The 25649-nt window shown below is 43.7% G+C and overlaps 2 protein-coding genes across 2 annotated transcripts; both read right to left on the reverse strand.

Annotated features, from left to right (window-relative positions):
- Positions 1-179: 179 nt before the first annotated feature.
- kcnk6 (potassium channel, subfamily K, member 6) lies at positions 180-11191 on the reverse strand. Its single transcript, XM_079353664.1, has 3 exons — positions 10791-11191; positions 6771-7163; positions 180-1498 (listed from the first exon to the last, which is right to left on the reverse strand). Exons 1-3 carry the CDS (start codon positions 11104-11106, stop codon positions 1248-1250), a joined length of 960 nt encoding a protein of 319 aa, XP_079209790.1. The 5' UTR covers positions 11107-11191; the 3' UTR covers positions 180-1247.
- Positions 11192-14183: 2992 nt separating this feature from the next.
- On the reverse strand, positions 14184-24868 carry LOC306831052 (uncharacterized protein). Its single transcript, XM_079354914.1, has 5 exons — positions 22218-24868; positions 19457-19656; positions 18074-18186; positions 17132-17246; positions 14184-16219 (listed from the first exon to the last, which is right to left on the reverse strand). Exons 1-5 carry the CDS (start codon positions 24712-24714, stop codon positions 16088-16090), a joined length of 3057 nt encoding a protein of 1018 aa, XP_079211040.1. The 5' UTR covers positions 24715-24868; the 3' UTR covers positions 14184-16087.
- Between the last annotated feature and the right edge of the window lie 781 nt (positions 24869-25649).

The following is a 25649-nucleotide window of genomic DNA, read 5'->3' on the forward strand; positions in this document are numbered from 1 at the left end:
AAATCCTCAGCGATAAAATCAAAGCATGTAGCATTATTATTAGCATGTAGCATTATTTTAATCACAGTGGACGAGTGTAAGGGCACCTTGAGGAAACCAGAAATACATTCAGTGTTTGATTCAGTCAAACTAAAACGTGTCAGGGTGAAGATGAGTCTGATATTCTTTAAAAAGAAAAATAACAGCCAACATGGTTTTTAATGAACGGAGGTTCTACATGGATACACGTCAAACATCCCTAAACTACATACAAACATATTTTACATCAGGTTATTATAAGCCACTTCATTCGACTACAACTTCGTTTGCAAATAACTGCTGTAACAATTAAAGTGCTGTTTAGTTTCCATTGGAACAGATGAGGCTGTAATCACCCTAAAGAAGCACCTCTGTTCCAACCCTCACACCCTTTATGACCGATTCAACGGAGAAATAACGTGTAGACTTCGTGTAGACACTAGAGGGAGGCACTGTAAAGGCGAGCGGCCTCAGTCCTGGCGTTCCTGTGTTCATCAAGGCGGACAAAAACAGACGAGGTCCCCCGTTTACACACAGGATCCGAATTAATACAAAAAACACATTCGGGTGAAAAAGTCTGTTGTGTTTGAAATGTTCAGCAGAGGACTTCATAAAACCGATCTTTGAAGAAGTGAACACAGCTGTGATCGTGCACGTTCAGGAAGATGGATTCAAAATCGTGCAAAAGCAAAATAAAGGCCCACGAGTGCAAATGTGAAATAAAAACCGGAAGACGTTGAACACTTCAAACGGCCAGTGGTAGTTTGATGAGGTTCAGACGGCGCCTGCAGACGGTTTCAGCTCTGTGACACGCCGACGTTGCAACCCAAAACCAGCGGAACAAAAAGTCCAAAGTGACCTGAAAACAACAAACCAGAATCCAAAGTCTGAGTCCATCAAACTGAAGCTGTAAACACACCACAGTTACACCAGTCTTTTTTTTTTTTGCCTAGGTGGGTTGCCGTAGTAACGCTATGATGGTCCTCTCGTGTGTGCAGAGAGGGACTTCTCAAGTTGGCGCTCGCACACACTAAAAGGCTGAATCTGAAACAGTCGTCTCAATCCCTCACTTCGCTCGCCTTCTACAAAACAGACGTCACGAATGAAACGATTGAGACGAGCGCTCAGCTTCAGCCCACCAGTCTCCGTGTTTTATCACCAGTTCAAGCCCAAGAGGTCAGCGGAGGTAGAGCTGCGTTTTTCTTCTTCTTCTCTGCGCCCCCCTCAGCTCAGCCTTTGTTGATGGCGTTGTACGTCTGCTGCGACGCCGGCTCCGGGGGTTTGTTGGCGTCTTTTCCCGTAACGTAAGAGCGCGTCTGGTTCCTGTCTCCGTTCTCCACAATGGGCTCCCTCTCTTCGTCCAGGTCGGTCTCCTCACAGCGCGGCAGCTGCAGGAGGGTGGTGAGGCCGTGCAGGTCGGCCATTTTGTGGAAGGTGCGTAGCAGGAGGTACATCATCATCAGACCGACGAACAGGTAGACTGGAAGGAGAGAGGTGAGAGGTTATTAATCCAAAAGGAACAAAGGAGCAAAACACTTCTGCAAAGAACTTTTTAACAGATTCAGAAATATTAGATTTTTAAATGTCTGTAATTAAACTGTATAAAGATGGACAGCACAGGAGCTCAGAGAAGTGAAGCCAATCTTGTTGACTGTGTAGCAAACTTATATAATAGATAATAAAAATATATGTCAGACATGGTTTCTCTCATCTAATATCCAATCAAACACTTTCTACAGAGTTTTGGTCGTCAGTAGTTCTTAAAACGGGATATAAAACCTCGACTAAAAGCTCCGCTGACAAACTGCTGTGTTCTCGACCAGAGCAGCAGAGTTAAAAGGAAACATAAGAAAAAGTAACACAAGACCAGAACTGTGAGTGTCAACTTCAAAACGACAAAATAATCTGTTCGGCTGAGGACTGTGCGATCTTAAGTAAGCAGAAGGGGAGCGATGCCAACGCTGCAGCTCCACCACGAAGGGAGACACGCTGCACATATTAATATACAGTCAATGGTAAGAAAATAAGACCTACGTCGAAGTAATATAAACAAACAGAAAGGGACTTCTAAATCTTTGAGGTCTGTGAGGAGCTGAGGGAACAAATGTGTTACATTGATCTACTTCCCTCACAATATGTCCTCAAGATGGCGCCACAGGTGAGCTAACACGCCGCTGGTGTAAACTCGGCCGTTTGTTATTTCTGCTCTGATTCTGTTGTTTGCCTTTCTGCAGGGGCCATGTGCTTTCTCTTCAGTCACATGTCATGTGTGCACTTAACTTTCCTCCAGAAGCCCAGAAATCAGGTCCAGGAAAACAGACTCTCATAACCAAGTAGGCCAACTGGTAAAGACAAACTGTGCAGGATTACAGAGGCCTCCGGTCCAGAACTGTACAGACCCTGAGGGAGTCAGTGATGCAGGAGAAATCCTGAGACCTGCAGGTCAGCACCTGCTGGTTATATATTCCCCGTCCTCTGATTAACTAAACCTGCCGTCTTCTTTTAATCTGTTACTGTTTTTGGTTATATTTAATCACCACGTGACAAAAACAGGACTTTGACGGTCTAAACTTCAAAACCAGCAGCCTTAAATATTTGCTCTTCAGCAGCTGTCGACATGCTGAGCCGTCGTGACATCGCTCCTTTTAGCTTTTCCTGCCATTGTTGCATTGAGTGACTTTCAACACATTCGGGGCCCTTCATGTCCCAACACTTGTATGTTGTAATTGTGTTTAGTTTTACTATGAATCTTCTTGTTAAAGGTCTAATTTTTCATTGTATAGATTTATTTTGAAGTACAGTATGTAGGTGTTTCTTTGACTCTTGGGATTAATAATAATAATTGGTGCAACACAAAGATTGGTTGATCTCATGTTGCGCATGTTTTTCTAAGCTGTCATTGGACGCTTTCAATTTCCCTCAGGGTCAATAAATTATCTATCCATCAATGTTTTGATTGCCATAACACCACAATTTAAACTGCATGATATCTACACCCAGCAAAGAAAACTCCTGGGAACCTCATACAAAGAAAACATGTCATGACTTCTCACCGTCCATTCATGGCTTTCAGCACATCAAGGGGGAAATCCTTCGTTAAATTAGAGAAATATTACCCACATGTTTCTTTGAATAAAAGATCAAATACTGACCAGAGGTTTTCCCTCCTTTCATTTCCACTACAGCAGAGCAGGTTTATTTCGGAGAATGATTTTAGGTGCTGCTCAGTTTAAGCACACTGGAGAACAACACCAGCTTTACGTCATTTCATCGGGCTGTGAGAACCAGAAGCCGCTTTCTTCAGTCGGTCACTAATCCCTCGTCAGGATCTGACTCGACCTACATCATCGTTATGTAATAAAGTCTGAAGCATGGAGACAAAAACAACACTGCTGTTCTGTGTGAACTGCTGGGACTCCTTCCAGCCTGAACTCAGGGGATTATCTGAGGCCACGATCTATCTATCTATCAAAAAAAACAACAACCTGAATTTCCCTCGGGATCAATAAAGTATCTATCTATCTATCTATCTATCTATCTATCTATTTATCTACAGCTACTTCCATCATGTCGAGAAAAAAAGAAATCACAATTTTTAAATATGTTTAAGTCCACAGAAACAAAAAGTTTGACACTAGCTATTTAGATTTGACAGCAAAGTTACTAAAAGTGAATTTTACTTGTTTGCAAATTAAATCCATTGACGTCCAAACTCAGTGTTCGTCAGAGACCTTCAGTCGAGCCGGGGACAAAACAACAGCATGTCTACTTTTAGACAAAAAGGTCATTCCAGCTCCGATTCAATTAGAGAGAAAAGACCCGCACAGAGGCTGAACAACAAGAGAGCCACCATGGAAATAACCTCCGTCATGTGACACAGATGGTCCCAGCGGTTTTATGAAAAAAGCACATTTACAACAGTATGTGAATCCTGACTGATAATGCACCGTGCTGGTTTCCAGACTAATGTGCGTTTCCTCCACGTCTCGTCAGGTTAGAAAACGTTTCAGCATATCTGCAGGTGAATTTTCCTTTTCAATAAAGCAACACATTTATTCCGTTGCTTTTTTCATGCTTAAATCACATTCTGCAAATAGACATGAAATAACCAACATGCACACTTCACTTTGCATGTCTTGGTCTCGCTCTGCTGCGGGGAGGAAATTAAAAGAATTAGCATCATGACTCATCGAGGACCAAATGAAAAGTGACTCACATGATATTTCTTTTGCCAAATTTTTTGACAAAGCCCGTCTCTGATGTGGCAAAAGAAAGTCTAAAAATAATCAAATACATGTCTCTCTCTCACAAAGAATAAGCAGTCCACACATGCAGGAGCAGCTGTGTGATGTGGTGCCTTTTCACTGCAGAGTCAAATGTCAACCTCATTTTGTCGCTTTGTGGGAAAGTCAGAGGATCTGCATGATTACTCCCCCTGGGGATCGTCAATTTACGTTCACTTTTAACAACCAGTCGGGGAGTTTAGAAGTCAAACAACAAGTCAATGCGTTAAAAAGTCAATGTATGCACAAACTAGGGAGGTAGATTTTCTGCTTGTATTCGTTAAAAAATTAATTCAATTTGTTCACATCTGTGGCTGTTTAAATGCTTCTAACAATTCAAGAAGAAGAATCTGGGATTTAACTATGGTCCCCCCCCCAGAAGCCCTAAGGAGACAAACATACTCATTTGAGCCTCAATATTTCATTTCAAATGTAGATTTTCTCACTGCTTAAAATCCTGATTTTGGCATTCAATTATAAAAAAATAAAAAAAAAGGTCTCACTCTACAATTTTAACCTCTATCTCCAGGTTTGATCAAAATGATCAGAAGGCAAAGATTGATCCCTCAGGATTGGGATTTCAGAATGTCTGTTAAATGCGTATTAACTCTCTGTGAGTGCTGTGCAGCTCACAGAGACATTCAGAGAGCAGTTTCATTTCTGGGTACTGACATGTCCGCCTCTGACTTGTGACCGAGAAAACGGAGGCTGTGAAAGGTGCCACTTCTTGCACCAGAGGTGAGAATTAAGACTGCATGCAAAACTGAGAAGGTCAGCTGCTTCCCTCAGAGCAGGAAAACAAATGAGTTTTTAATCACACCTGGCATCCTGTAAGATGACATAAAGGTTGTGTGAGCAGCATTCAGACGAGTTATAATCCTTCGTTTGTGTATCCTGTCATTGCATCAAGTCTCTGTAATAAAAGCTGGATTTGCATTACAGAGCACGTCAGGCCTGGTTCCTCTTAAAGAAGGAAGTGAGTGTATGTTTTGTCTCTGCAGGACACCACACTGATAAGCTGCTCTCATTTCCAGCTCTGCAGGCATGCAGCCGCCTGGTGTGAGCCTCCCAGGACTGAACCACACACTCAGAGTGTGTGTGTTACATGCATAGTCAACACTGCAGGGAAGAAATCTGAAGATACTCTGACCCCCTGTGTGTAGAGAGCGGTCTCTAAATGAGTGTGTATACTGTGTGTCTGTAATCATAAACCTACAAATAGACTTACATCGATAAGTTACTGGCATTTCAACTGTTCCTTTTTTGATGCATATTTTCTACTAGCTCTTTGATTATTGTTTTTGATGCATATTTTTTTCCTCTTTCTACACTTGTATTTTAATTATTTTTGCACTGTGTGATTTTCTTCTTCTATCCTGCTTGCTGCTGTAAATTTCTCCACTTGCGAGATGAATAAATGGATTATCTGATCTTATCTTACCTTACATGAGTTGTGATTTCTACAAGATGAAATGCAGGCTGGAGCCCATCAGTGCATCGTTTCATCGTTTTGTTTGGCCTGCTTGAACTCAGCTTCGCTCCTCACTTTGTTTGTTTGCTTTGTTTCTGAATTAAAAAGGATCCTTCTTAACACGGCAAACACAGAGAGTTACGTTTATATTTAGTGTTACTCGACAAATCGTCCTGTGAATATTCTTTAGAACGTTTCTGTTCCTGATAGCACCTTAAAAAGTATTCATAGTGTTTTAGGCTGAATTAGTTAAAAAGGACCCAAAGATGATTTCTTTTACAAATATTATCAGAAGCTTCAGAAAACTCTGTGACAACGGTGACTGACAGACTGAGATAAAAAAAATAAAAAAAATTAAAAAAGAACCAATAAGAGGCCACGGGGAAAACTTTCCACTTGACTGACTCAAAACAAACACAGTGAAGATGTTTGTTTTTCTTACCTGGATCTATTTACTCAGAAATCCTCCCTCAGCAGTGTGTGTGTGTGTGTGTGTGTGTGTGTGTGTGTGTGTGTGTGTGTGTGTGTGTGTGAAGGGAGTGTGCACTGAGAGCACGCCGACACTCCTGATAGCTTTAAACATGCCTGTGCTAAATGACACGAGTGAGTGAGACTTTGCACACGTACCCTGTGTGCTTAATTGAGACAATGGTAGAGTGATTAGTTTGGACTGACCGCCCTCGACAGACAGCTACGATGAGACGACACCTACTCATCAAACTTAATGATGCACATCGCTAAGGAGAAGTGTGTGATGCTGGAGACGTGACACATTCACACTTCACTCCAGACTTAAAACTCCCCGTTCAATCTGAAATAAAAATAAACTCTTTGCAGTTGTTTTTTTATTTTTAAGTAAAGTCTGTAAATACACGAGGCGAGACAGACGGGAAAGGATTGAATGTTTTACAAAGCTCCATGTCTTTCTTATCATGTCTTTCCTCTGCATTAAAGACGTATTCTTGATGTCTGAGGGACATTTAACCCTCTGCACTCACCCATGACAGCGACCTGGTACAGAGGTCTGTACTTCTGCGCGGGATGCGTCCCTGGAACGAAGTCCCCCAGTCCGATGGTGCAGAGCGAGATAAAACAGAAGTACACGCCATCCAAGAAAGACCAGGTCATCTCCACCGCGCTGAACACAGCCGCCGGCGCCACGAAGAAAAACAACACCACCAGAACCAGCAGCAGCAGAAAGTGGAGGACGGTGGCGGGGCGCGGCTCCATGCCCGAACGCTGCAGGAGGCCAACGGGGGCGAGGACCAGAGGGTACATGAGCCTCTGCACGCAGGCCGTCAGCACCAGCATGGTGAAGGGGACGCCTATCAGGGCGTAGACGATGGAGAAGGCTTTCCCAGGGTCCGACAGAGGAGTGTTGTGACCGTAACCTGTTCGGGAAAGAGAGGTGGAAATAGTGATGCAGAAGGAAAAGATGCAGCTGCTTCCTGCTCTGATTCTTAAAACTTTGAGCTGTGATCATCCGACTGATCTCATGTTTTCATCCCTCACTTTGAGACTCTCTCTGAAGGCATCCACACAGTCAGCATTTAAGAAACAACATTTTAAGCTATTTACTTGTTTTGGAGTTTAAATATTAAATCAATACTTTTTTAACTATAGAACTATGGAGCCTTTTTTATGATTATGTTTTGGGTATTTTTTGCCCATTTTAGATGGAGACAGCTGAAGAACTGCAGGAAGGGAGGGGGGGGGGGGGGGGGGGGGGTCCAGCCTTCAATAGAACCACATGAGTTACACTGGCGCCCATTTGTTTTATACTTGTTTTTGTTTCATTTTTAAGAGGACAAAAAGTTGTAAAGTCTGTTCAATGCATGTCATCACAACCACGGTGTAATCGCTCCACTGAGAGGCAGGACTGATTCAGTTCTCACACTCCATGAACCTTCACTGTGTTGGAGGGAGAAATTCACAAAACAAACTCTGCAGATCTGGAAGACTAACCAGTAAACTTTTTTGGCTTCATATCAAGAGTGGAAATCTGAAAATGTGTTTTCATTTTGTCTTCACGATTGCACACATCAAAATTTAATTATCAACTCGTTTTGTGCAATTTAAAATGTTGCGATAAAAGTCACAAGTGCAGATTTAAATCAAGTTAATGTCGCTGTGTTTGTTAGTGAAACGTAGCTGTGGTCAACATCAGGGAACACAAACGTCTCCGACAGAATCAGCAGCTGAAAATGACAGCACACCGTGTGTTTGCATCACTTTAACATGTGAAGCTTTTTCCCTCTGCTACGACTGAAAGCTTCCCTTTAGATTGTGTTGATTTAATATCTTTAATCCAATCTGCTGCGAACCGATGGCAACTCCTGACGGATGTGTTTGAATTGCTCCGTCTGTGGAAGTGAGAGAGGACAACGGGAGAACAAAGCTTTCTTTGTGGCGCTCCGTTATTCTGATCACAAACAGGGGCAGAGTCAAACGCTGATGCGATTAGCTCCATGTCGCTCTGAAATCACATGTTCAAGTTTTTGACACAACAAAACACGGACAGGGAGAAATGTGCTGAATGTTTTTGTTGACAGGCATGAGTGGCGTGCATGAACCTGACTGCACTAACACACGGCTGCCGACGACCTTGAAACCACCTGCAGAGATTCAACAGACTCTCCTTTGTGCTGGCTTCAGATGAAGCTTCAAAAAACTGTATTTGTATTCATCAAAACAAAAGAAGTCATTATGGCTGCAGAAACACCGGGATGGTGACGACCTGCACCAGGGAGGATTTACATTTTTAAACCTGAAGTTCATTGTCTTTATATGCAGCCTGCTTCTGCCAGTTCAGTCCCGATACTTCATAATAATACAAGACTGTGGACTTTGTTTTGTTTTGACAGAATATAAAACACAAACACACATTCAGGGCTTTAACACAAGTTCAGGTCAGCTACAGCTGCAGCTGAAAGTACAAAGAAGTGACTGTAAAGTGAGGGGAACTCCACACACACTCTGATACTGTAACCACTGTTCTCATCCACTTTGTGCTCATTTGATTGTTTGCGGTGACTCTCCAGTTTTGTGTTTCACTGATCTCCCTGTGATTAAAAGCCCATAACTAGCATTTTTTAATCTGCGTTTCAGATCAAATTACCGACACAGGAGCTGAACATGAGGAACATTTAGTGAAATCTAATCTCGGTGGACACAGATTAAACATGCTGAGGAGACACTGTACGGGTGTTGGTTTTTTACGACTTCATAAATGACATCTAAAATGAACTGAGTAGGCCCGAGTAAAGGTTTTAACTACACCTAAAGAGCAGAACCGTCTTTTTTTTGTGCATCATGAATGCACCCAAGCATGAAGCAGAGATAGAAGACTACAAGCTGCTGAACATGGATGTCAGTCAGAAGAGAGCAGGTGACCTCACGTCATCACACAGGTATCAGAGTTTGTGCTCACCAGTCTATTTCTCACCCAACGTTTTAGTTCCTCTTCCTACAGAAGTTTGCACATGGTTATTAACTCTATGAGGATCTACAACACATTATAGTGTCTTTGTTCTCACTTCTGGTTTTGCCTTCAGATTAAAGTTGAAGCTAGCTAACACAGTGTTTAGTCTGAGGTTGAGTTGCATGAATTTGCATTTCCTCCGTGGCCTTGTGAGTGTCTGTCTGTCTGTCTGTCTGTAGCAGCGTGCCTCAGAATGTGACTCTGAGTTTCTTTGCTCAGACTACAAAGGAGTTAGCGATCAAATCCTGAGTTTCTTAAATGGTAAAAGGAGCTCAGCTTGTATTTTTTGTTTCTCGTCTTCTGATTACTCAAAGCACTTTCCCACCACATGTCACACCTACACTGAAGAAAGGACAGCTGGTTAAACACTGAAGCTTCAGTGTCCACGACATTCACGTTCTGAATGTGGACTGCAGTACCCTTTTTAAAACACTAGGTGTCCGAGTTACGTACTCCTCCTTTAACGCAAACTGAATAAAGAGAATAGCTGGATAACTCTACAAAGACTTCATTATTTATTTTCATACATTAGTTTTCATATTTTCTTCCAAATATTCCTTTTTAGACCTCCGTCTACTCATAAGTACCCGACATTAAGTCCTACAGACGCAGAATAGTTTAAAAATAAATAAGACTGTGCTCTGTTTGTTTCGCTTGCAGCAGATTTTGGTTTAATAGGACTGAAGATGTGTAGTTTTTTTTTAAAGATTCACTTACAATTAAATCATTAAATTAGGTTTTTATTCAACCTTACGCTGACATATAGCACGAAGCTAAACTCTAACATGTAACATTTAATCTTTTATTAATACTAAAGCTTGGATAATAAACACCTTTATCCAATACTGTATCAATACTTGAATGTGTTCATGTGTGTAGTTCAGGGACACTGTAAAGTGTAGTATCACTGCTGAGCCACCTGCAGATGATGTTTTAGGTCTCTGTGATGTGTCTCACCCAGCTGCAGCTTTTACTTCCTGTTAGGCTTCAGTTCTCTTCATACTCTACTGTGTTTTAAAAAACAAACAAACATGATTTTATCATCAGATACAAACTGTACTTTCTCTGCCTTCATGTTTTAACTTCTAACTGTTGGACATGAAAAGGTCCCCGGGACATTTTCTCTGCTCAACAGAAAGACTCTGTTATCTGTGTGTGTGGGGATGAGGGTTTGTTTGTTTGTTTGACGCTTTGCTCTTTGCACATCCTGTGGACTATCTGCAGTTGTTTTTGTTTTGATCTTGAAACTTGACCTAAAAGTTAAACATCTGAAAATGGTTCGTAACATCCATGACACGTGGCAAAATAACGTCATAACATGATTTGCAGAATGAGACTTTCTGTGTTGTTTTCTTAAACGGAAAATTTCTCCAACACTAGTTAAATATGGTTTTGTCTGTGGCGTTAATATGTCTGTAGTGTGTTTAATTATCGACCCTTCTCTGTGAAAGCTGCACGAGACTGAATGGTTATTTTTACGATGTCAGTTTTGCGTCATCTCGCCTTTAACTTCCTCTGTGGAGTTTGTTGAACTCACCGACTGTGGTGACCAGAGTGTTGGCGAAGAACATGGAGGAAGCCAGGTCCCAGTTTGAACTAAAGGAGGAGTTTTTGAGGACGGAGACGCCGTACTTGTTGGCCGTCAGCACTTTAATGAGAAAGCGCTCCAGGGACGCTGCGTTGACGCAGCTCTGGTTCAGAAACTCCTGCTTCAAGGCGTCCAAGTCATGTCTCAGCTTGTCCTCCACCGGCCGCTCGATGCTGGAGAAAACCAGAGCTCCGAACAGCAGGTAGATGATGTAGAAGAGAATGAAGCCTGTGAGCAGCAGCCACGACCGGCCTGCTGAATGCATGTCTGCTTTTCACTCCTGCACGAACATGAGCGGAGCTGCAGACCGGGGCTTCCCTCTCTCACTCTCACTGCTCTCTTCTCTGTGTGAAGACTTTTCAGGGGGCTGTCCTAATTGAACTTGAACCCCTCCTTGTCAGCTCATCCTCCTCCCACAGTGAAACCCGAGGGTGTGGTCAGCTCAGGATGTGCATCCTGGATTAAGGAAGATAATGATTTGGTCCTCTGCAGAACACATCGTTCTTACAGTTTGGCTTTTCTTAATGATTAACATCGAGATCTTGATGTGATGCCATGAGTTTAAAGGTCGGACCAAAAGAAGAAGATTAAAAGTCCTTCAATGTTTGCTTTGTTTCAGATTATGATTTCTCAGTCCCACGAGGAAGCACATGTGTCACTCCTTTCTGTCGTCTTTGTTCAACAGGTCGTATAAAGTCTGAGGACATGCTGCTTCTCTGATGATGCAGCTGCAAGACATTTTTTCTCCTGTTAATCCAGATGTGGCCCACACCCTCTCTCTGATGAGCTCATCTTCTGCCTCCATGTTGACTTCACACTCTCTGCCTGGTCACACAAGATCTTTTTAAACGTGTGCTGTAGTCAAGTCTTGGTTCCTTACAAGTCCATGTCTGCATGTCCTCAACAACATTTGATAAAAAACAGTCCGTCAGACCTCCTGGTATCCTGGAGCCTTTTGTGGAACAACAAGATTAAAAGTGGACAAACAGAACTTTAAGTATTAGAAATGTGAATCTCAGATCTTATTATTGATAAATAAAACACTGGCATTTTTTCTTTATTAAGATACAAGATGTTATCCTTCAGCATGTTTGTCTGTCTCATGCATCCACATTTAATCACCTGATGTACATATCTCGCTTAGAGAAAAATAAAATCCTCACTTTGTGCACAAATCTCATTCTGGCTTTTCTGCCACTGAATCAGATTTCTGTCCGGGTTCAGAGTTTTTTGCTTTCTCCAAAAAAATTTTTTATTGAAAGCATCTGTGATGAAGTGGACTGCATTCATTATGGATGATGATGTGAGCTAACATCACACTTTACCAGATTGATGATTTCTCGCTGGAGTCATTTTTAGTGCTGCCTCAGGTTTCACTGAAGGTGTCAGACTTTATGAACGGCCTTTGTTTACATTTACCGCAACAAACAATAGATAGATAGATAGATAGATAGATAGATAGATAGATAGATACTTTATTGATCCCGAGGGAAATTCAAGTGTACGACAGGGACGGAGCTACTGAATGTGCGGCCACTCGCGTCGGCGCACAGGTGAGAAGTGGATCACAGAGTGAGAGACACCTTTGACTTTTAATGCAAAGGTCAGTAGACACTACTTTGATATCTACAGGAACAAATCAGTAATGAGATAAGAAGTCGGCTGTGCTTTTATCACTCCTCTGACGTAACGTCTGAATGAATAAATTAAATGATGTGTCAAGGTAACACGACCTCTCTAAAATCAGTCTGACAAATATGACGCACCCAGCAGCAGCAGCTTAGTGTAAAGACTGTTCAGTCTCCTCTTTACACCCCACAAGAAAAAAAACTTATTTCTCCAAATGTTGAACAGTTTCTTTATGTCAAGCTTTAGAAAACTGAACTAAACCTTTACTTCACAGAGAGCTATGATCTGAATCCTCGAGGCCTCAACCTGCCACTTGTTTTCCCAGTCAGAGGTTGCGAGGCACAATGCAGCTTTCTCAGCACGTTGCCTCAGCTTCTCCAGGAGGCAACCGCTGTCTTGTTTGTGGTGTTTATGTAAAGAGCCGGCTGATTCATGCAGTGTGAGGTCAGGGCGCTCGGCTGCCCATAGGCCTGTTTGCTTCCACGCAGTACAAAGCTCTGTTATCACGCTGCTGCAGCAGCCAGCTGCTCTGACTCAGCAAATCAAGTGTTTAACTCTGTCGGAGCCAAAGCGCTGCTTCAGTCGTCTCCCAGAGGACAGATGTTCACTTTTGTATTCCAATGTAAAGGATCAACGTCTTCAGCCTGTGATACAGTGGAGCTCCCTGAGTAATGCTGCAGACAAACAGTCTGCACTCATATTTACCTTTTTTTTATTTCTATTTTCAGAAACCCTCAGCCTGGATGTTAAGCTGCATCCGATTTCATGCAAAGTAAACCAAGCTGAAACTTCCGGTGTGGAAAAAATGAAGCCAATCAAGAAGAGAAAAAATCTGATGTCCAATTAAGGTTATTAACTTTTTACAGGAGGCATAAACATGTTCATAGCCTGGTTAAAACAGAATAGCCCATGTCTGTGTTGATACACACTGTCCGTGGTGATGTTTGTTTAGATCAGTTTGGTTTAGTAAGGATGAGTTGTTTATCATTTGGGGCGTGGCTGCCTCTCCTCTGTCTAGATTAAGCACAGACTTTATGTAAACACAGAGGAGGAGTCTCAGTGACATCCCCCATGAGTTCACTGAGGTCCAGCACTGAAACAGCTGACTCAGACTTACTTTTAGGTCACCTAATGAGAGGCGGAGCCGAGCATCGGGCCTCCTGCATCAACCCCCCCCCCCCCCCCCCCCCCCCCCCCCCCCCCCCCCCCCAACTGAAGGTGCTGACTCAAAACAGAGCAATTCACCCAAAACTAGTTTCATGCACCAGCCTTGAGCTAAACTTTGACCAAGTCCAACATTCACCATCTCACTCTTACATAACCACGTTTAAAGAAAAAACACCCATAAACACAAGTTTCACATGTTGTTTTGTTCCCTTTAACGACGTCCCAACGTGAACGCTCTATCTGTTCGTCTCTGTTCATGCCGGTCAGGGGGAGACGATGGTGGTTTGCCTCCGAGCTCAAACGTTAAGCTTGTGACCTTGAGCTTTCTTGCAGCTCTTTTGAACATTTATTTTAAACCTCTCCTCTTGTGAAATGCATCCAACGTGTTTGTTTTTATCATCTACCTTTGACACCCCTGTTACAGAGAATGTTATGAAGCTGGCGCATTATGCTTCAAACTTCAAATACTGGTGTTCATTTTACATCAGGATGCCTCTGAAGCAGGAGGAGGATTATTTAAAGAGACTGAACACGAGGAAGCTGCTGTCCATCACACCGCATCATTTTATTACATCAGTTTACAAGGTGACAACTTCTCCTTCCCCAGATCAGAAAATATTCATCTTCTACATTTTTTCGAGGATTTGTAGTTTGCACAAACGGCAGACACACGAACACATGATCGTTTCTGAACATCATCACGAATAAACTGAACTGACAGGTGAAATATACAACGTAAAGCAAAGTCGACTGGAGATGAAATATGTGTCATATTGTGTCTAAATTAAACATTTTCAGTGCATTATTGACTTGGAAATAATGTGAAGACAGTTTCCATAAAAATATGGTTTTTGATTGGCAGCTTGATTCAAGTTTTGCCCATGAAGTTCGCTCGCCCGTGAGTGTTCAGAGAGAGAGAGAGAGAGAGAGAGAGGCGGACAGGAAGCCAGACAAAGAAAAAAGAACAAGAATGAAAACAAACATCACATGCCAACATTTTTGTTTGTGAGTCCACTTCAGTGTGTCTGTGAAACAGGAGGCGGCGTTCCCTCCTCACGGCGTCTGCTCCCCGTGCTTAACCCTGTAAACGTGGCACTTTCACACGAGCTCCCGTTGGCACTAACTGGAAGACAAATCTGTTTCTCTGAGGAACCGAAACTATGCTAAGAGTCAATCCTGTGTTTGGCTTTTTTTTTGTTGTTGTTGCAAATACACAATGAATGCACATGCATCACTTTGACAAAATCTAAAAAAAAGAGGTGAAGACTTTATCATATCTGGAGCCAGCGCTCTACTCTGTGTGTGTCACCTGTCTTTAAAAAAAAAAAAAAAAAAAAAAAAAAAGGGAAATAATCAATGGATCCTGACTGAATCCAACAGATGTTTGTTAACAGCGACTGAAGAGCATCAAGTCATCTTCTGTTTTTTTGTCGCTCAAACTGAATAATTACATCTTTAGGGTGAAATATCTCGTCACGCCCAGAACTTAAATGCATTTCTCTAAAAGCTCCAGTTCATCAGACTTGGCACTGAATAATACAGAATTGCTTGAAATTGTCACAGTGTCTAATTCAAAGCTAACATTGTGAAGGCAAACTATACGTCTTATTTTTTTAAAAGCCAATAAGGGGTATCATAAGTTTCAGCTCAGTGTTAAATAACCATAATATCAGTAAGAAAATAATACAATCAGGGTTCCTGGCATCTGCCATCTTGAACGTCGAGATAAATTGAGTGAGTATAAGTTTTAAGTTGGCTTAGATACACGATCGGTTCTCAGTCAGAGCTGCTCCACGGGAAGAACACGTCTCATTGTTTGAGTAAAACAAAAACACATGATTCTCATCGTTTTAGGGAAAAGACAAAAAGGATAACATGAGTAGAGAAGGGGAGAAAATAATCAAGCAGTCACAGCGGACTCTGCATGAAACAACAGAACCGGTCCATAGAAAGGTCCAGAAGGATGAACGCAAGAAAGTGTACAAAGAGACGGTTTGTTCCCTCCGAGCAGCTCTGAAACATGAAAACATGTTTAAATCTTCTCTGATAAAACAACAAGAGGGACACTTTCAGGGTGGTGTAGTTATATAAAAGCATTTATAACTTTTTCTTCTAGTATGAGTGCCTGTTAACCCGGGGTCATCATTCTCCAGCAGTCTGTGACGTCCCGCTGTCCTCATGGTGGAGCTGGATGATGAAAACGGTCGTGGAGGTGGTGAACGAGGTGGCACAGGGTGAGGAGACGAGTTGTTTCATTTGTATCCAGGTTACGTCTCGTCATCCGGGTCAGGCTTTAAGAACCAGGAAGAAGTGCAAAGAGCCAAAAGCTGGCTCAGTTATTATTGATCACATGACGTGAATCCAGAGTCAACAGTCTGCTTCGCCCGCCTCAGGTTCAGGTTCAAACTGCAGCTCTTCAACAAAATCCAACCGGAGCTGAAGCTGCTCAGCTACTCCAAGATGTTTCTGTTGTAGTCATATGACAGTCGTCGCTTAGCAGCAGCATTCTGGGCGTGCTGATTGGCCGAGGGAAGGCCAGGGGAGAGTCGTCGATTGGCTGTCCGAGCAGCAGGTTTGACCTCCTGCAGATACGAAAACACACCGTGATGCAGCGATTAAAAAAAACAACAACTTATCACACTTTTCTATCAAAGCTTTTCTCATTTTATTTTGTAGCATTTTTATTCCTTTATTTTTATATGGACACCAATAGGATCAATCAGAGAGAGAGGGAGGGGGGGATGCGGGAAAGGAGCCACAGGTCGGCTGCCAGCCTGGAGGAATTTGAGTGTCATGTAAAGTCACTGAATTTAAAATCAGTGTTTAGCAACATGGTTTGTTGTTAGCTGTATACTCCAAATACTCAACAATCAATAACCTCTGTCTAGTTTCAGATATTAGGCCACTCCCACGAGCAGAGCCTCCATGGCTGTGCACAAATGCATGAGACGTAATCATGCGTTAGCATCAGATGTGTAACTTAGCGCTAATAATGTGAAGCTTGCGCCTCATTACTCGAGTAAAGAGCGGAGACCCTTCAGCACAGTGTGTTTCCTGCAGGTGCTTTGTATTTGTCTCGAACACGTTCCCTCACTGTGAGTCCAGCTCGGCTCCTTTATCTTCCACTGTGAGGTGCGAGGAGTGTTTTGCATGTAACAGCAGCGGTCACTTAATTTAAATGAAGCTGCAGTTTTCAAGGCCACCAGTCAAACAAGCACTATCAGTTCTTGTTACACGCCGTTAAGGCCGCAGGGACAAATTCAATTTAACAACACTGAAGCTGCACAAATTGAAACTCAACATGAAGCCCTCTGCGCTGATTTGTCCTCGAGAATTTATGGAGCGCGTGTGCAGAAAGAGAGAGAGAGAATTAACTTTTAAAGAGCTCGACTCTGAACGCTGAAAAACCCGCCGGCCGGCCGGACGTGAGTCCAGAGACGCAGAGAGACAGACTTTGTTTTGTCCGTGTGAATGAACCCCGATCTTATACTCACAGCGTGCGGCTGCTCCAGGTGCAACGTCCTCCGCAGCAGGTCACGAGAGACGCCGTTGGCTCTCTTGTATCTCTGACAAATCATCTTGTTCAAGTCGTGGAAACTGTCCAACAGCCTGCAGGGTCGAACACGAAGAAGAGAGAGCGTTACGATTTACCAGAAAGACGAAAAACATTTTAAATGAAATTAAAGAAAAAGAATCTAAACAAACCAGGTTTATTGATTTAATGTTTCCAGATTAAATTAATGATTTTATTAGTGATGGATTTTAAGGACCCATCACTTTACCACTCGCTGTATAAATGTCATTTTATGAGGGATTTCTTGTCTGTATGTGAATATACTGTTAGTGTGATGAATAATAATGTATTTCAACATGTTTCATTCTATCGCTCTGCAATTTGCATCAAAGATTTTGCCAGCACTCTGCCAGCCCAACCGATCACAAACACAATCTATATTTAGATTTCTCTGACATGCAGTTCACAACATCCACCACTAGGTGGCCTCGATTTATCACATTTTTCAATCAATCTGTTTGAGGTTTTTCTTTAAACTTTGAGCTCCTCGCTCTCACTGAATAAATAATAATTAAAAAAAAGTCTTCAAGTAAAACAGAAGTTGAATATTTGATGTTTCTCTCTCAGGATTTGACACTTCAGTTTTTCTTGGGCAGATGAAGACAATGACGTCAACTTTACCACAGTGTGTAATCGCTTCTGCTGAGGATCATCCTGACCTGTCTTTTGTTAATTTCCATCTCTATCTCAACCTCATTAAATAAAGGTTTGAAATGACTGACTTGCTGTTAAACTGAGTTTCCAGCCTCCCTGTCAGTCTGAAGGCCGACCTGAAGGACTCGTCTTGTGTCAACACGCTGCAGCAGATCAATTAGTACGCAGTAAATGGGAATGACTCGGTTCAGTTGGGAGGTGAACTCACCCCTGGTCCTGGTCTGCTCTGCCTCGGAGGATCTGAGTCAGGGTGGGAACAGCATCGAGGTCACTTGAGGACGAATCAGGCAGCGAGGGGAAGGCCTGAGCGAAGACAGACGCCTGAAAAACAGACGCAGAGATCTCGTCAGATAATCCAAAGACTTAACAGGCTTCTTCCTCCAGGGCATGAAACATAACGCTCAGGTGATACAAACAAAAACAAGTAAACACGCCACCCACAGGACAGCGCGTGTCTATAACACAGGAACATATTGTTGTTGCCCTTAACCTGCCCTGCTAAAGAAGCGTCTTCCTGACACTGCAAGCATACGAAACAGCTCATTTCAAAACACTTTTTCTCTCCTTCGCTGCAGCTTTGGGCAGAGCTCGTTTTTCATCTGCATCTTTTCGCTGCATTAACGTCCGCTGGGAGACGCTTCCTGCAGCGTCGGCTCCTTTCTCAGGAAAAAAAAACAACACACACACACACACACACACACACACACACACACTCAGAGCTTACAGTGGTCGGTAACGTGAGCTACAAAATACTGACTAATTTAAGTCTGAAAACTTTGTCACCTTACCCCCAGGGCGGAGTCTGGATGTGTTTCCGTGGTTACGGTGTGTGAAAACAGGAAATTAATAAAGGGAACTGGCTCATAATTATTTCTACCAGAATGATAGATTCCTCTACTTGTTTGAATATAGGTCTGAAATAAACCTCTAACATAACATTTTTCACAAGTTCAAACATGAGCAAAACAACCAAAAAGTCCATTTCGATATATATATATATATATATATATATATATATATATACACATTTTTTTTTCAGATCAGGGTGTTAGTTGACATGTTTCTGAGTTCAGATAAAGGTTATGATTTACTGCTGACTTCATGGTAATAATGTAAATATTAAAAAGGCTGGAGCCCCTTTAGGTTGCAGCCTCTCTCCTTGATTTGTTGATAAAAAACGATTTATATAATAATACCGGTCAATAACAAAAAGCAATGCTAACGCGGTGGAGCCACTGTCGAGTCAGACATCAGGACGATGAAGAGGACGGCGAGGACTGTCTCTTAGGTCTGCAAAGCTAGCATTAGCGACAGGCTAGCAGAAGCTGTGTCCTGCTGTTTCCATAGTAACGTTACATGAGTCTGCGTTACAGTGATATATATTGACACACAGATCGTTTTTTAATTTTGCTATAATTTTATATTGTTTGCAGCGTCACAGTCTGATCTGTCAGTAATGTGTTTTTCTTCTTTGGGGATCAATCACCGTTTTTTTCTCGTTCCCAGATTTAATCAGGAGCTTCTGATTTTAGCCGTCACATCGTCATAAAATCACATTTCTAAAGGCTTGATAAAGACGGAAGAACTTTACCAGATTCTGATTGGCCAAGAGCTTTTCTCTGCTCTGCTCCATAGCGCAGGTCGGCCACCACTGTCCCACTGCGTCGCGACCGCCATCTGACGAATCCTGAGGAAAGGCCGTCCAGGTGTCGTCTGATTGGTGGAAGGAGCTGTCCGTCCAGCCAGGTGTCCAGTGAGTCGCCTCTCCAGTGACGGCGTGGTTTCCAAGTGCTGTTTGTCACACACACACACACACACACACACACACACACACACACACACACACACACACACACACACACACACACACACTTTGTTAACAGTAGTTTGTAGTATGAGTTGGAGACTTTCTGTTAGAAGGGCCCATTGTCTCTAATTTGACTTTCCTCCTATGTCGCCCCCCAGTGGTGAAATGAAAAACCAAACTCCTTTTGCACCTTTAAGGAAAAGCTAAAGATCCGGCTCTTTCATGAACAATGAGGATATTTAGGATGGTTTTAAAGCGGATTAAAACTCTTAAGAACAGCAGTCGATGTCGTGCTTTTCTCTGGTCTGTGAATATTTGGCATCGCTCACAGGTTTCATGACGTGTATATTAAACTGTTGTTAGTGTGACATTCTTCTTCACCCATTGCCCCACAACCTGAGGCTGAAACCAGCTCAGTGTCCCGGGCCTCGTTTGCCTCCTCCTCCTCCTCCTCCCTGAACACAAACTCTGAATGATTAATACGTGGAGTGAGAGCGAGAGATCGGGCAGGAATTCAGGTCAGGACAGACTCTGACTTCGCCAAGTGGTGCTCGGCTCCACATTTCTGACAAGATTAGAAACTTTACGGATCAAATTATTGTGCACTTCATGTTATGAACTTATTTACATGCTCAGAATCCACATACACAGTCATTAACAAGCTAAAAAGATGAAACCGTTTCATCTACCATCCTGTCATTCACACAGCTTTAATTCACTGTCATTTTTACTGACGGCAGATGGTTTCACGTATCCTGGTGTTTTTATTACTGTTTAATAAATTGAGCAGATTATGTCACATTAATGCAGAGGAGATTCTCACTATAATATTGAGGTGTTTTAATATTCTTCTATGTAAAGATCAGAGCAGCAGCTGCTTTAATGACTGATTAGTGAAGCTGCACAGAGAGAGAGAGTGAGGCAAACAAGTATTTCAGCTTCACCTCAATATCCTGGTGATGAAGAATAATATTAGTTTGAGGAGTGTGTGTGTGTGTGTGTGTGTGTGTGTGTGTGACATTTAAGACTTTAAAAAATGGAAGTGGCTTTCATCAAGAACACAGTCCCTATGTTTGACAGTATATCGTGTGTTTTCTTCAAACCCCAGAAAGTCAAGCTAAAAGTGTTCATGTGGCCACAAACACAAACACATGCAGGCAGCACATTCATCCAACTCAGACTCCTCACGTCTCCTCGGTTTGTTCGAATAGTACAATAAATCAGGTGAATGCAGCGAGGACAAATGCAGGATGATTACACCTCGGCTTAGCCTTGTTGCCCTCTGAGGTAACTGGGCTTAAGTGATTAGCTAACGGGAGCGTGAGGACTGATTAACGCTGGATGTTGGAGGCACAAAGACTCAAAGATGTAACGGTCTCAGCAGCATGTCGTGTGTGTGTGTGTTGAATATAGAGGAGCTGAATTATTATTATTTTATGCATTCAGTTTGTGTACTCGCTCACAGCACTGTCAAGTCAGACATTATTTATTAAAACCGTATCTCGTTTATATTAGCAGTGTGTTTGTACGTTTTAAATCTTTCCCAATAAATCAGACATCTTCAAAACTCAGGCTTCCATTTTTAGTTTTTTTTTTCAGACTGATTTCTATCATTTCATGAAGGTGCCAAACTGTCTGAAACAAATCATTACAAACAATATCTCGTCTCATTATGTGAATCCCCCCTCGAAACACACAACTCTCCTGATTAATTAACAATTATTTAGCTTTTGATTATGACAGCTTTCACGTTCACACTTTGTCTGGACTTTTTCCAGCCGTCCTCCGAGGAGTGAGCGCAGCAGGTCGTGCTCAGGAGATTTACAGCGTGTGAAAGGGGGGGCGAGTGTGATGACGTGTGTGACCTGCGGCCCCAGACAGGAGAAACTGGTGGGAGTCTTTGTGCATGTAATGAAACCACATCACTCTCATCTCTGCTCACCACTATGGACCGTACCGTGGATACATCCGATAACATGTGGTGTGAGCCCAAACCGTGCTTTTGTTGAGAGGCATCCTTTTAATTCTCATCACCTTTCAGGTAAAGCAGAAGTTACAGCTTATGTAACGGTTCAAGCTAAAAGCCCATGATCAAACTATCTTTAAAGACAGTTATTATTCTTTGGCAGTCGGGATAAAGGGGAACCTTTGAAAAGCAGGGTGTTTAAAAGAGCTGCAGCCAGGTTGAAGTGTGAAGCGCTGTCAGACTGTGTTACATCATAAATGTGAAGAAGCTTACAAGGATTTAAAACCACTCCACTGATAACACCATGACCATTCTGTAGCGGCTAATTAAACAGCATTTAAGTTTCTTCCAGGCCTGGATTAAAAAAAAGACTGAAAATCACCTTTAAAGCAGAGCATGTGTAAGTGCATTCCTGAAGCAGTAAAAATACTTCGAGTGAGTTATTTGTAGCACGACAACAGAGAAGAGCTGATATTTTCACGTCTCTGCGTGTGAACACTTTAATGTCGACTCACGTCACGCAGCAGCAGCACACACAGGAAACTTACTAAAGCTGTCAGAGGGGCGAGAGATACTCACCGACACTTCCTCTGCTCCCACAAGGCACTGAGGCAGACATGCTGGATCCCTCACTCCAGGCCGGCTCCCCCTCCGCCTGCATGAATACTCCAAACTCATCTTCCTCCTCCTCCTCCTCCTCCTCCTCGTTCCTCCCCTCCTCAGTGGCCACGGTGGAGACCCTCTCCTCCTCGACCTGCTCCTCCAGCTCTCTCCCGTGCCTCCACTTCCCTTCCTGGCCTCCTTCCCCGTCTCCTGCCGTCACTCCTACCCTTCCCTCCTCCACCTCCTCCTCCTCCTTCTCCGCCTCCAGACAGGGCAGGCCGGTTGCCATGGATCCCAAGGGGGGCTGAGAGGGGGCAGGATTAGCCGTGGAGAGCGTAATGGAGGTGGAGGGATCAGCGCAGGGAACATTAGTGACGTCCGTGCTGGTCTCTGCGTCAAACTCAACATGTGTGATGCCTGTTTGTCCACAGGTGTCTCCAGCCTCAGACTCTCGCTTCCTCCAGGTGTGTTTAACTTCACATTTTCTTTCCACTTTGTCGCCATCGTCGTCCTGCATGCTATTTACATGGACGCCATCCTCGGTCTCTTTGACGCTGATCTTTTTACCATCAGAATCGTGCACATTGGAGATGCAGTCTTTAATCAAAACCTCCCCTGCTTCACCCCCCTCCTGTGACTTCCTCTTCTTCTCCAACACCGCCTCATCTCTACAATCCGCTCCAAGAAGCTCAGTTCCACCATATTTACACTTTTCTTCTGCTATCCTCGCGCTAATTGATGAGGGACTGATGTGTCTTAGGGACACAGATGAAGCCTCAGCCTCTCCTTTTTTGCTGCCGATTTCTACATTTTGAGGTTTTCTGTCCTCGTTCAGAGTGTTGGCACAATTTGCTTCTTGAAGCTCAACCCTGCAAACATCCTGTCCTTCTTTAGCCACGATCCCAAAACCTGCGACACCTTGTTGAGACCCTTCAATTCGATCTTCTTCACTGCTCCCGTTCTCCCCCAAAACAACACAACTCGTGTGATCTGCATGGCAGGTGCTGCCCTCTACAGACGCGGAGGGCTCAGCGCAGGGAGAGACGGAGACGTCCTCTGAGCAGTTTGCTACGACAGAGAGTTCAGCAAGAGTCTGATTACTTCCCTTCTCCTCAACACTCACAATCTCCGTCTCTGATTCGTGATCTGCGTCCACAGAGTCCGGAAATCCATTCACATGAGCAGCTATTTGTTCACAGGGGATTTCACCGGGTTTTCTGTGATCAATATCTGTTATATGTCTTGATGAAATGTCATCAGTCACCCTCCAAGACCGGTCATCCCTAAAATCATAGTTTGTAGTTTTCACTTTCATTTCCTCAGAGTCTGTGTCCTCTTTGTCTTCTGAACAGTCGTCCTTGACGTGGGAGGTTTTCTCGCTACTCTCTGCTTCTGTAATCTCTTCGACATCACAGCCGCTGAGGGATTCTGGGTTAAAGTGGTTCGATTCTGGGTCAGGGTTTGGTGCATCCAAAACAGAATTAGACGACTCCACGCCGCAGACGCCTCCCTCCTCCTCCTCGTTCTTCTGCTTCTCCTTCTTTATTCCCTCCAGCTCCAGCTGGCGTTCCCTCCTCTGTGCGCTGCCTCCACACCGAGTGCAGCTTTTAGGAGAGTCACTGTGGCTGCATCTGGGACTTCTGCACGCTCTCCTGTTGTCCTGCTGATGGCTGGGAAACTGTTTAAAGTCCAGGCTTCCTTTGCCTCCCTCTTCCTGCCTTTCTTCTTGGATGATTTCTCCTGCAGAAACCTCGCCACGGCTCCGCTGTCGCTCTCTACTCAAGCCAGTTTTCTCCCGGCCTGCTGAATTACAGGACTTCCTCCATCTCCGGCCAGATCGCACTCTAACCCGGTTTGCTCCAGTCTGTGCTGGTTGAGTTGGCCCACTGTCCCTCCTCCCGGCTGGCGTCTCTCTGCTCCCTCCTCCACCTCCTGTCTTGCCTCTCAGCCAACCGCCAACACTGGAGGCTGCACTGGAGGTCATTCCACAACCGGGTTTAGCTGTCGAGTACAAACAGCTCCCTTTCTCAGTCCGGAGGAAGATGCATTGAGTCTGAGTCTTCCCGCTGCCCTCTGATGTCTTCAATGTGGCGACCGTGACCAAAGCTCCAATCCCGGCCTGCCCAGCGTCCAGCCCTAAGGGAATCCCGTACCCCATGCCACCCCACTCCCCGCTGAGGTAGACGTCAGCGGGGCCAGAAGTGGAACCACCTCGACCTGAAGGAGGAGCTACGGGTGCTTGACCTCCTCCCAGAAGACCTCCAGCCTTTCTTCGATTCTTGGAGAAAAGGGCCCAGGCTCGTAGACCCCGGATCAGCGGCAGGTCTCCGAGGCCGAGCTCCATCCGGCTGTGGAAGGGCAGAGAGGCTCTCGAGCACTTCTGGAGCATCTCCCGGGTGGAGCCTGACACGTTCAGGCAGGGGTAGTTATTGTTGTTATTCTGCTGCAGCATGGTGCCTGTCGTTGGCCTCATTTAGGATTCATTCACTTTTCTTTTTATCAAAACACGGCCGGTCATGTAAGAGGGAACACTGGCACCATCAAGAGCCTGTATATGATTCAGAGCATAATAGCTCTAATGTTAAAATACTAAAGTTTGATAGAAAAGCTAAAGTACTGTCAAGAGCGCCTCAAACTGACTGTCATGCTGATTAACAGCAGCTCAGAATCTGTCGGGTTCCTAATGGTCGGCCCGATTTGACTTTCAGTTTCCCTTTATCACTCCTCAACTTTGAAAGTCTGATGATGAAAAGAAACGCCCAGGTCAGACGTCCAAGCTGTCAGAGACTATGATAGAGAGGATAATGAGAAGTTTTCGTCTCTTCCAGACTGATGCACAGTGACGCCGTCTTCAGAGCTTCACTGTCGGCGCAGAAGACTGACTCAGCTGTCACACAACAAGCTGCAGGGGAGAGGGACAAAACAAGGCAATTAACAGTTAGAAAGCTGTGATGTCATGCTCATACAGAAACAGCACAATTTTTTCATTCTTTGTTTTTAAAGTTTAAATTACAAGAATCATGCCAGGAGTGGAAACCATAAAATCCTTTCTAAAAGTACACAAGATCAGGTGAAAATGTAAATGTATAAGCATAATTGAGTAAAGATGAATTTCCTGTTATCCACACGGAGCAGAGATCGTGTTTCACTTCGGGTTTGACTCACAGCTCTCCTGTTTGTGGAGGTGTGAGTCTGTCAAAGGTCAAACATAAGAATCCAAGTGGCTTCTTTTCATACTACACCTACACGGACAGACCATGTTTTATATAAAGCATGTGCAATCAGACATGCATTACTGTTGCATCAGCCATAAAAATAAACATGAATAATGACACATAGGGGGCCATTAATCCATAAATCCCCTCCTCGTGCCAACACGGCTTACATGATTGACCAAAAGTGACTCAG

The sequence above is a fragment of the Symphodus melops genome (genome assembly GCF_947650265.1).
Source record: "Symphodus melops genome assembly, chromosome: 10".
NCBI lineage: Eukaryota > Metazoa > Chordata > Actinopteri > Labriformes > Labridae > Symphodus > Symphodus melops.

What these genes read in the sequence shown, in the direction of transcription:
- kcnk6 (XM_079353664.1), bottom strand. Translation starts at nt 11,106, where the DNA reads ATGCATTCAGCAGGCCGGTCGTGGCTGCTGCTCACAGGCTTCATTCTC. An exon ending in CACTCTGGTCACCACAGTCG is followed by an intron (nt 7,164 to 10,790) that starts GTGAGTTCAACA and finishes TTTCCCGAACAG; the next exon opens with GTTACGGTCACAACACTCCT. An exon ending in GTACCAGGTCGCTGTCATGG is followed by an intron (nt 1,499 to 6,770) that starts GTGAGTGCAGAG and finishes CTCTCCTTCCAG; the next exon opens with TCTACCTGTTCGTCGGTCTG.
- LOC306831052 (XM_079354914.1), bottom strand. Translation starts at nt 24,714, where the DNA reads ATGAGGCCAACGACAGGCACCATGCTGCAGCAGAATAACAACAATAAC. An exon ending in AGAGCAGACCAGGACCAGGG is followed by an intron (nt 17,247 to 18,073) that starts GTGAGTTCACCT and finishes TCGACCCTGCAG; the next exon opens with GCTGTTGGACAGTTTCCACG. An exon ending in ACCTGGAGCAGCCGCACGCT is followed by an intron (nt 16,220 to 17,131) that starts GTGAGTATAAGA and finishes TCGTATCTGCAG; the next exon opens with GAGGTCAAACCTGCTGCTCG.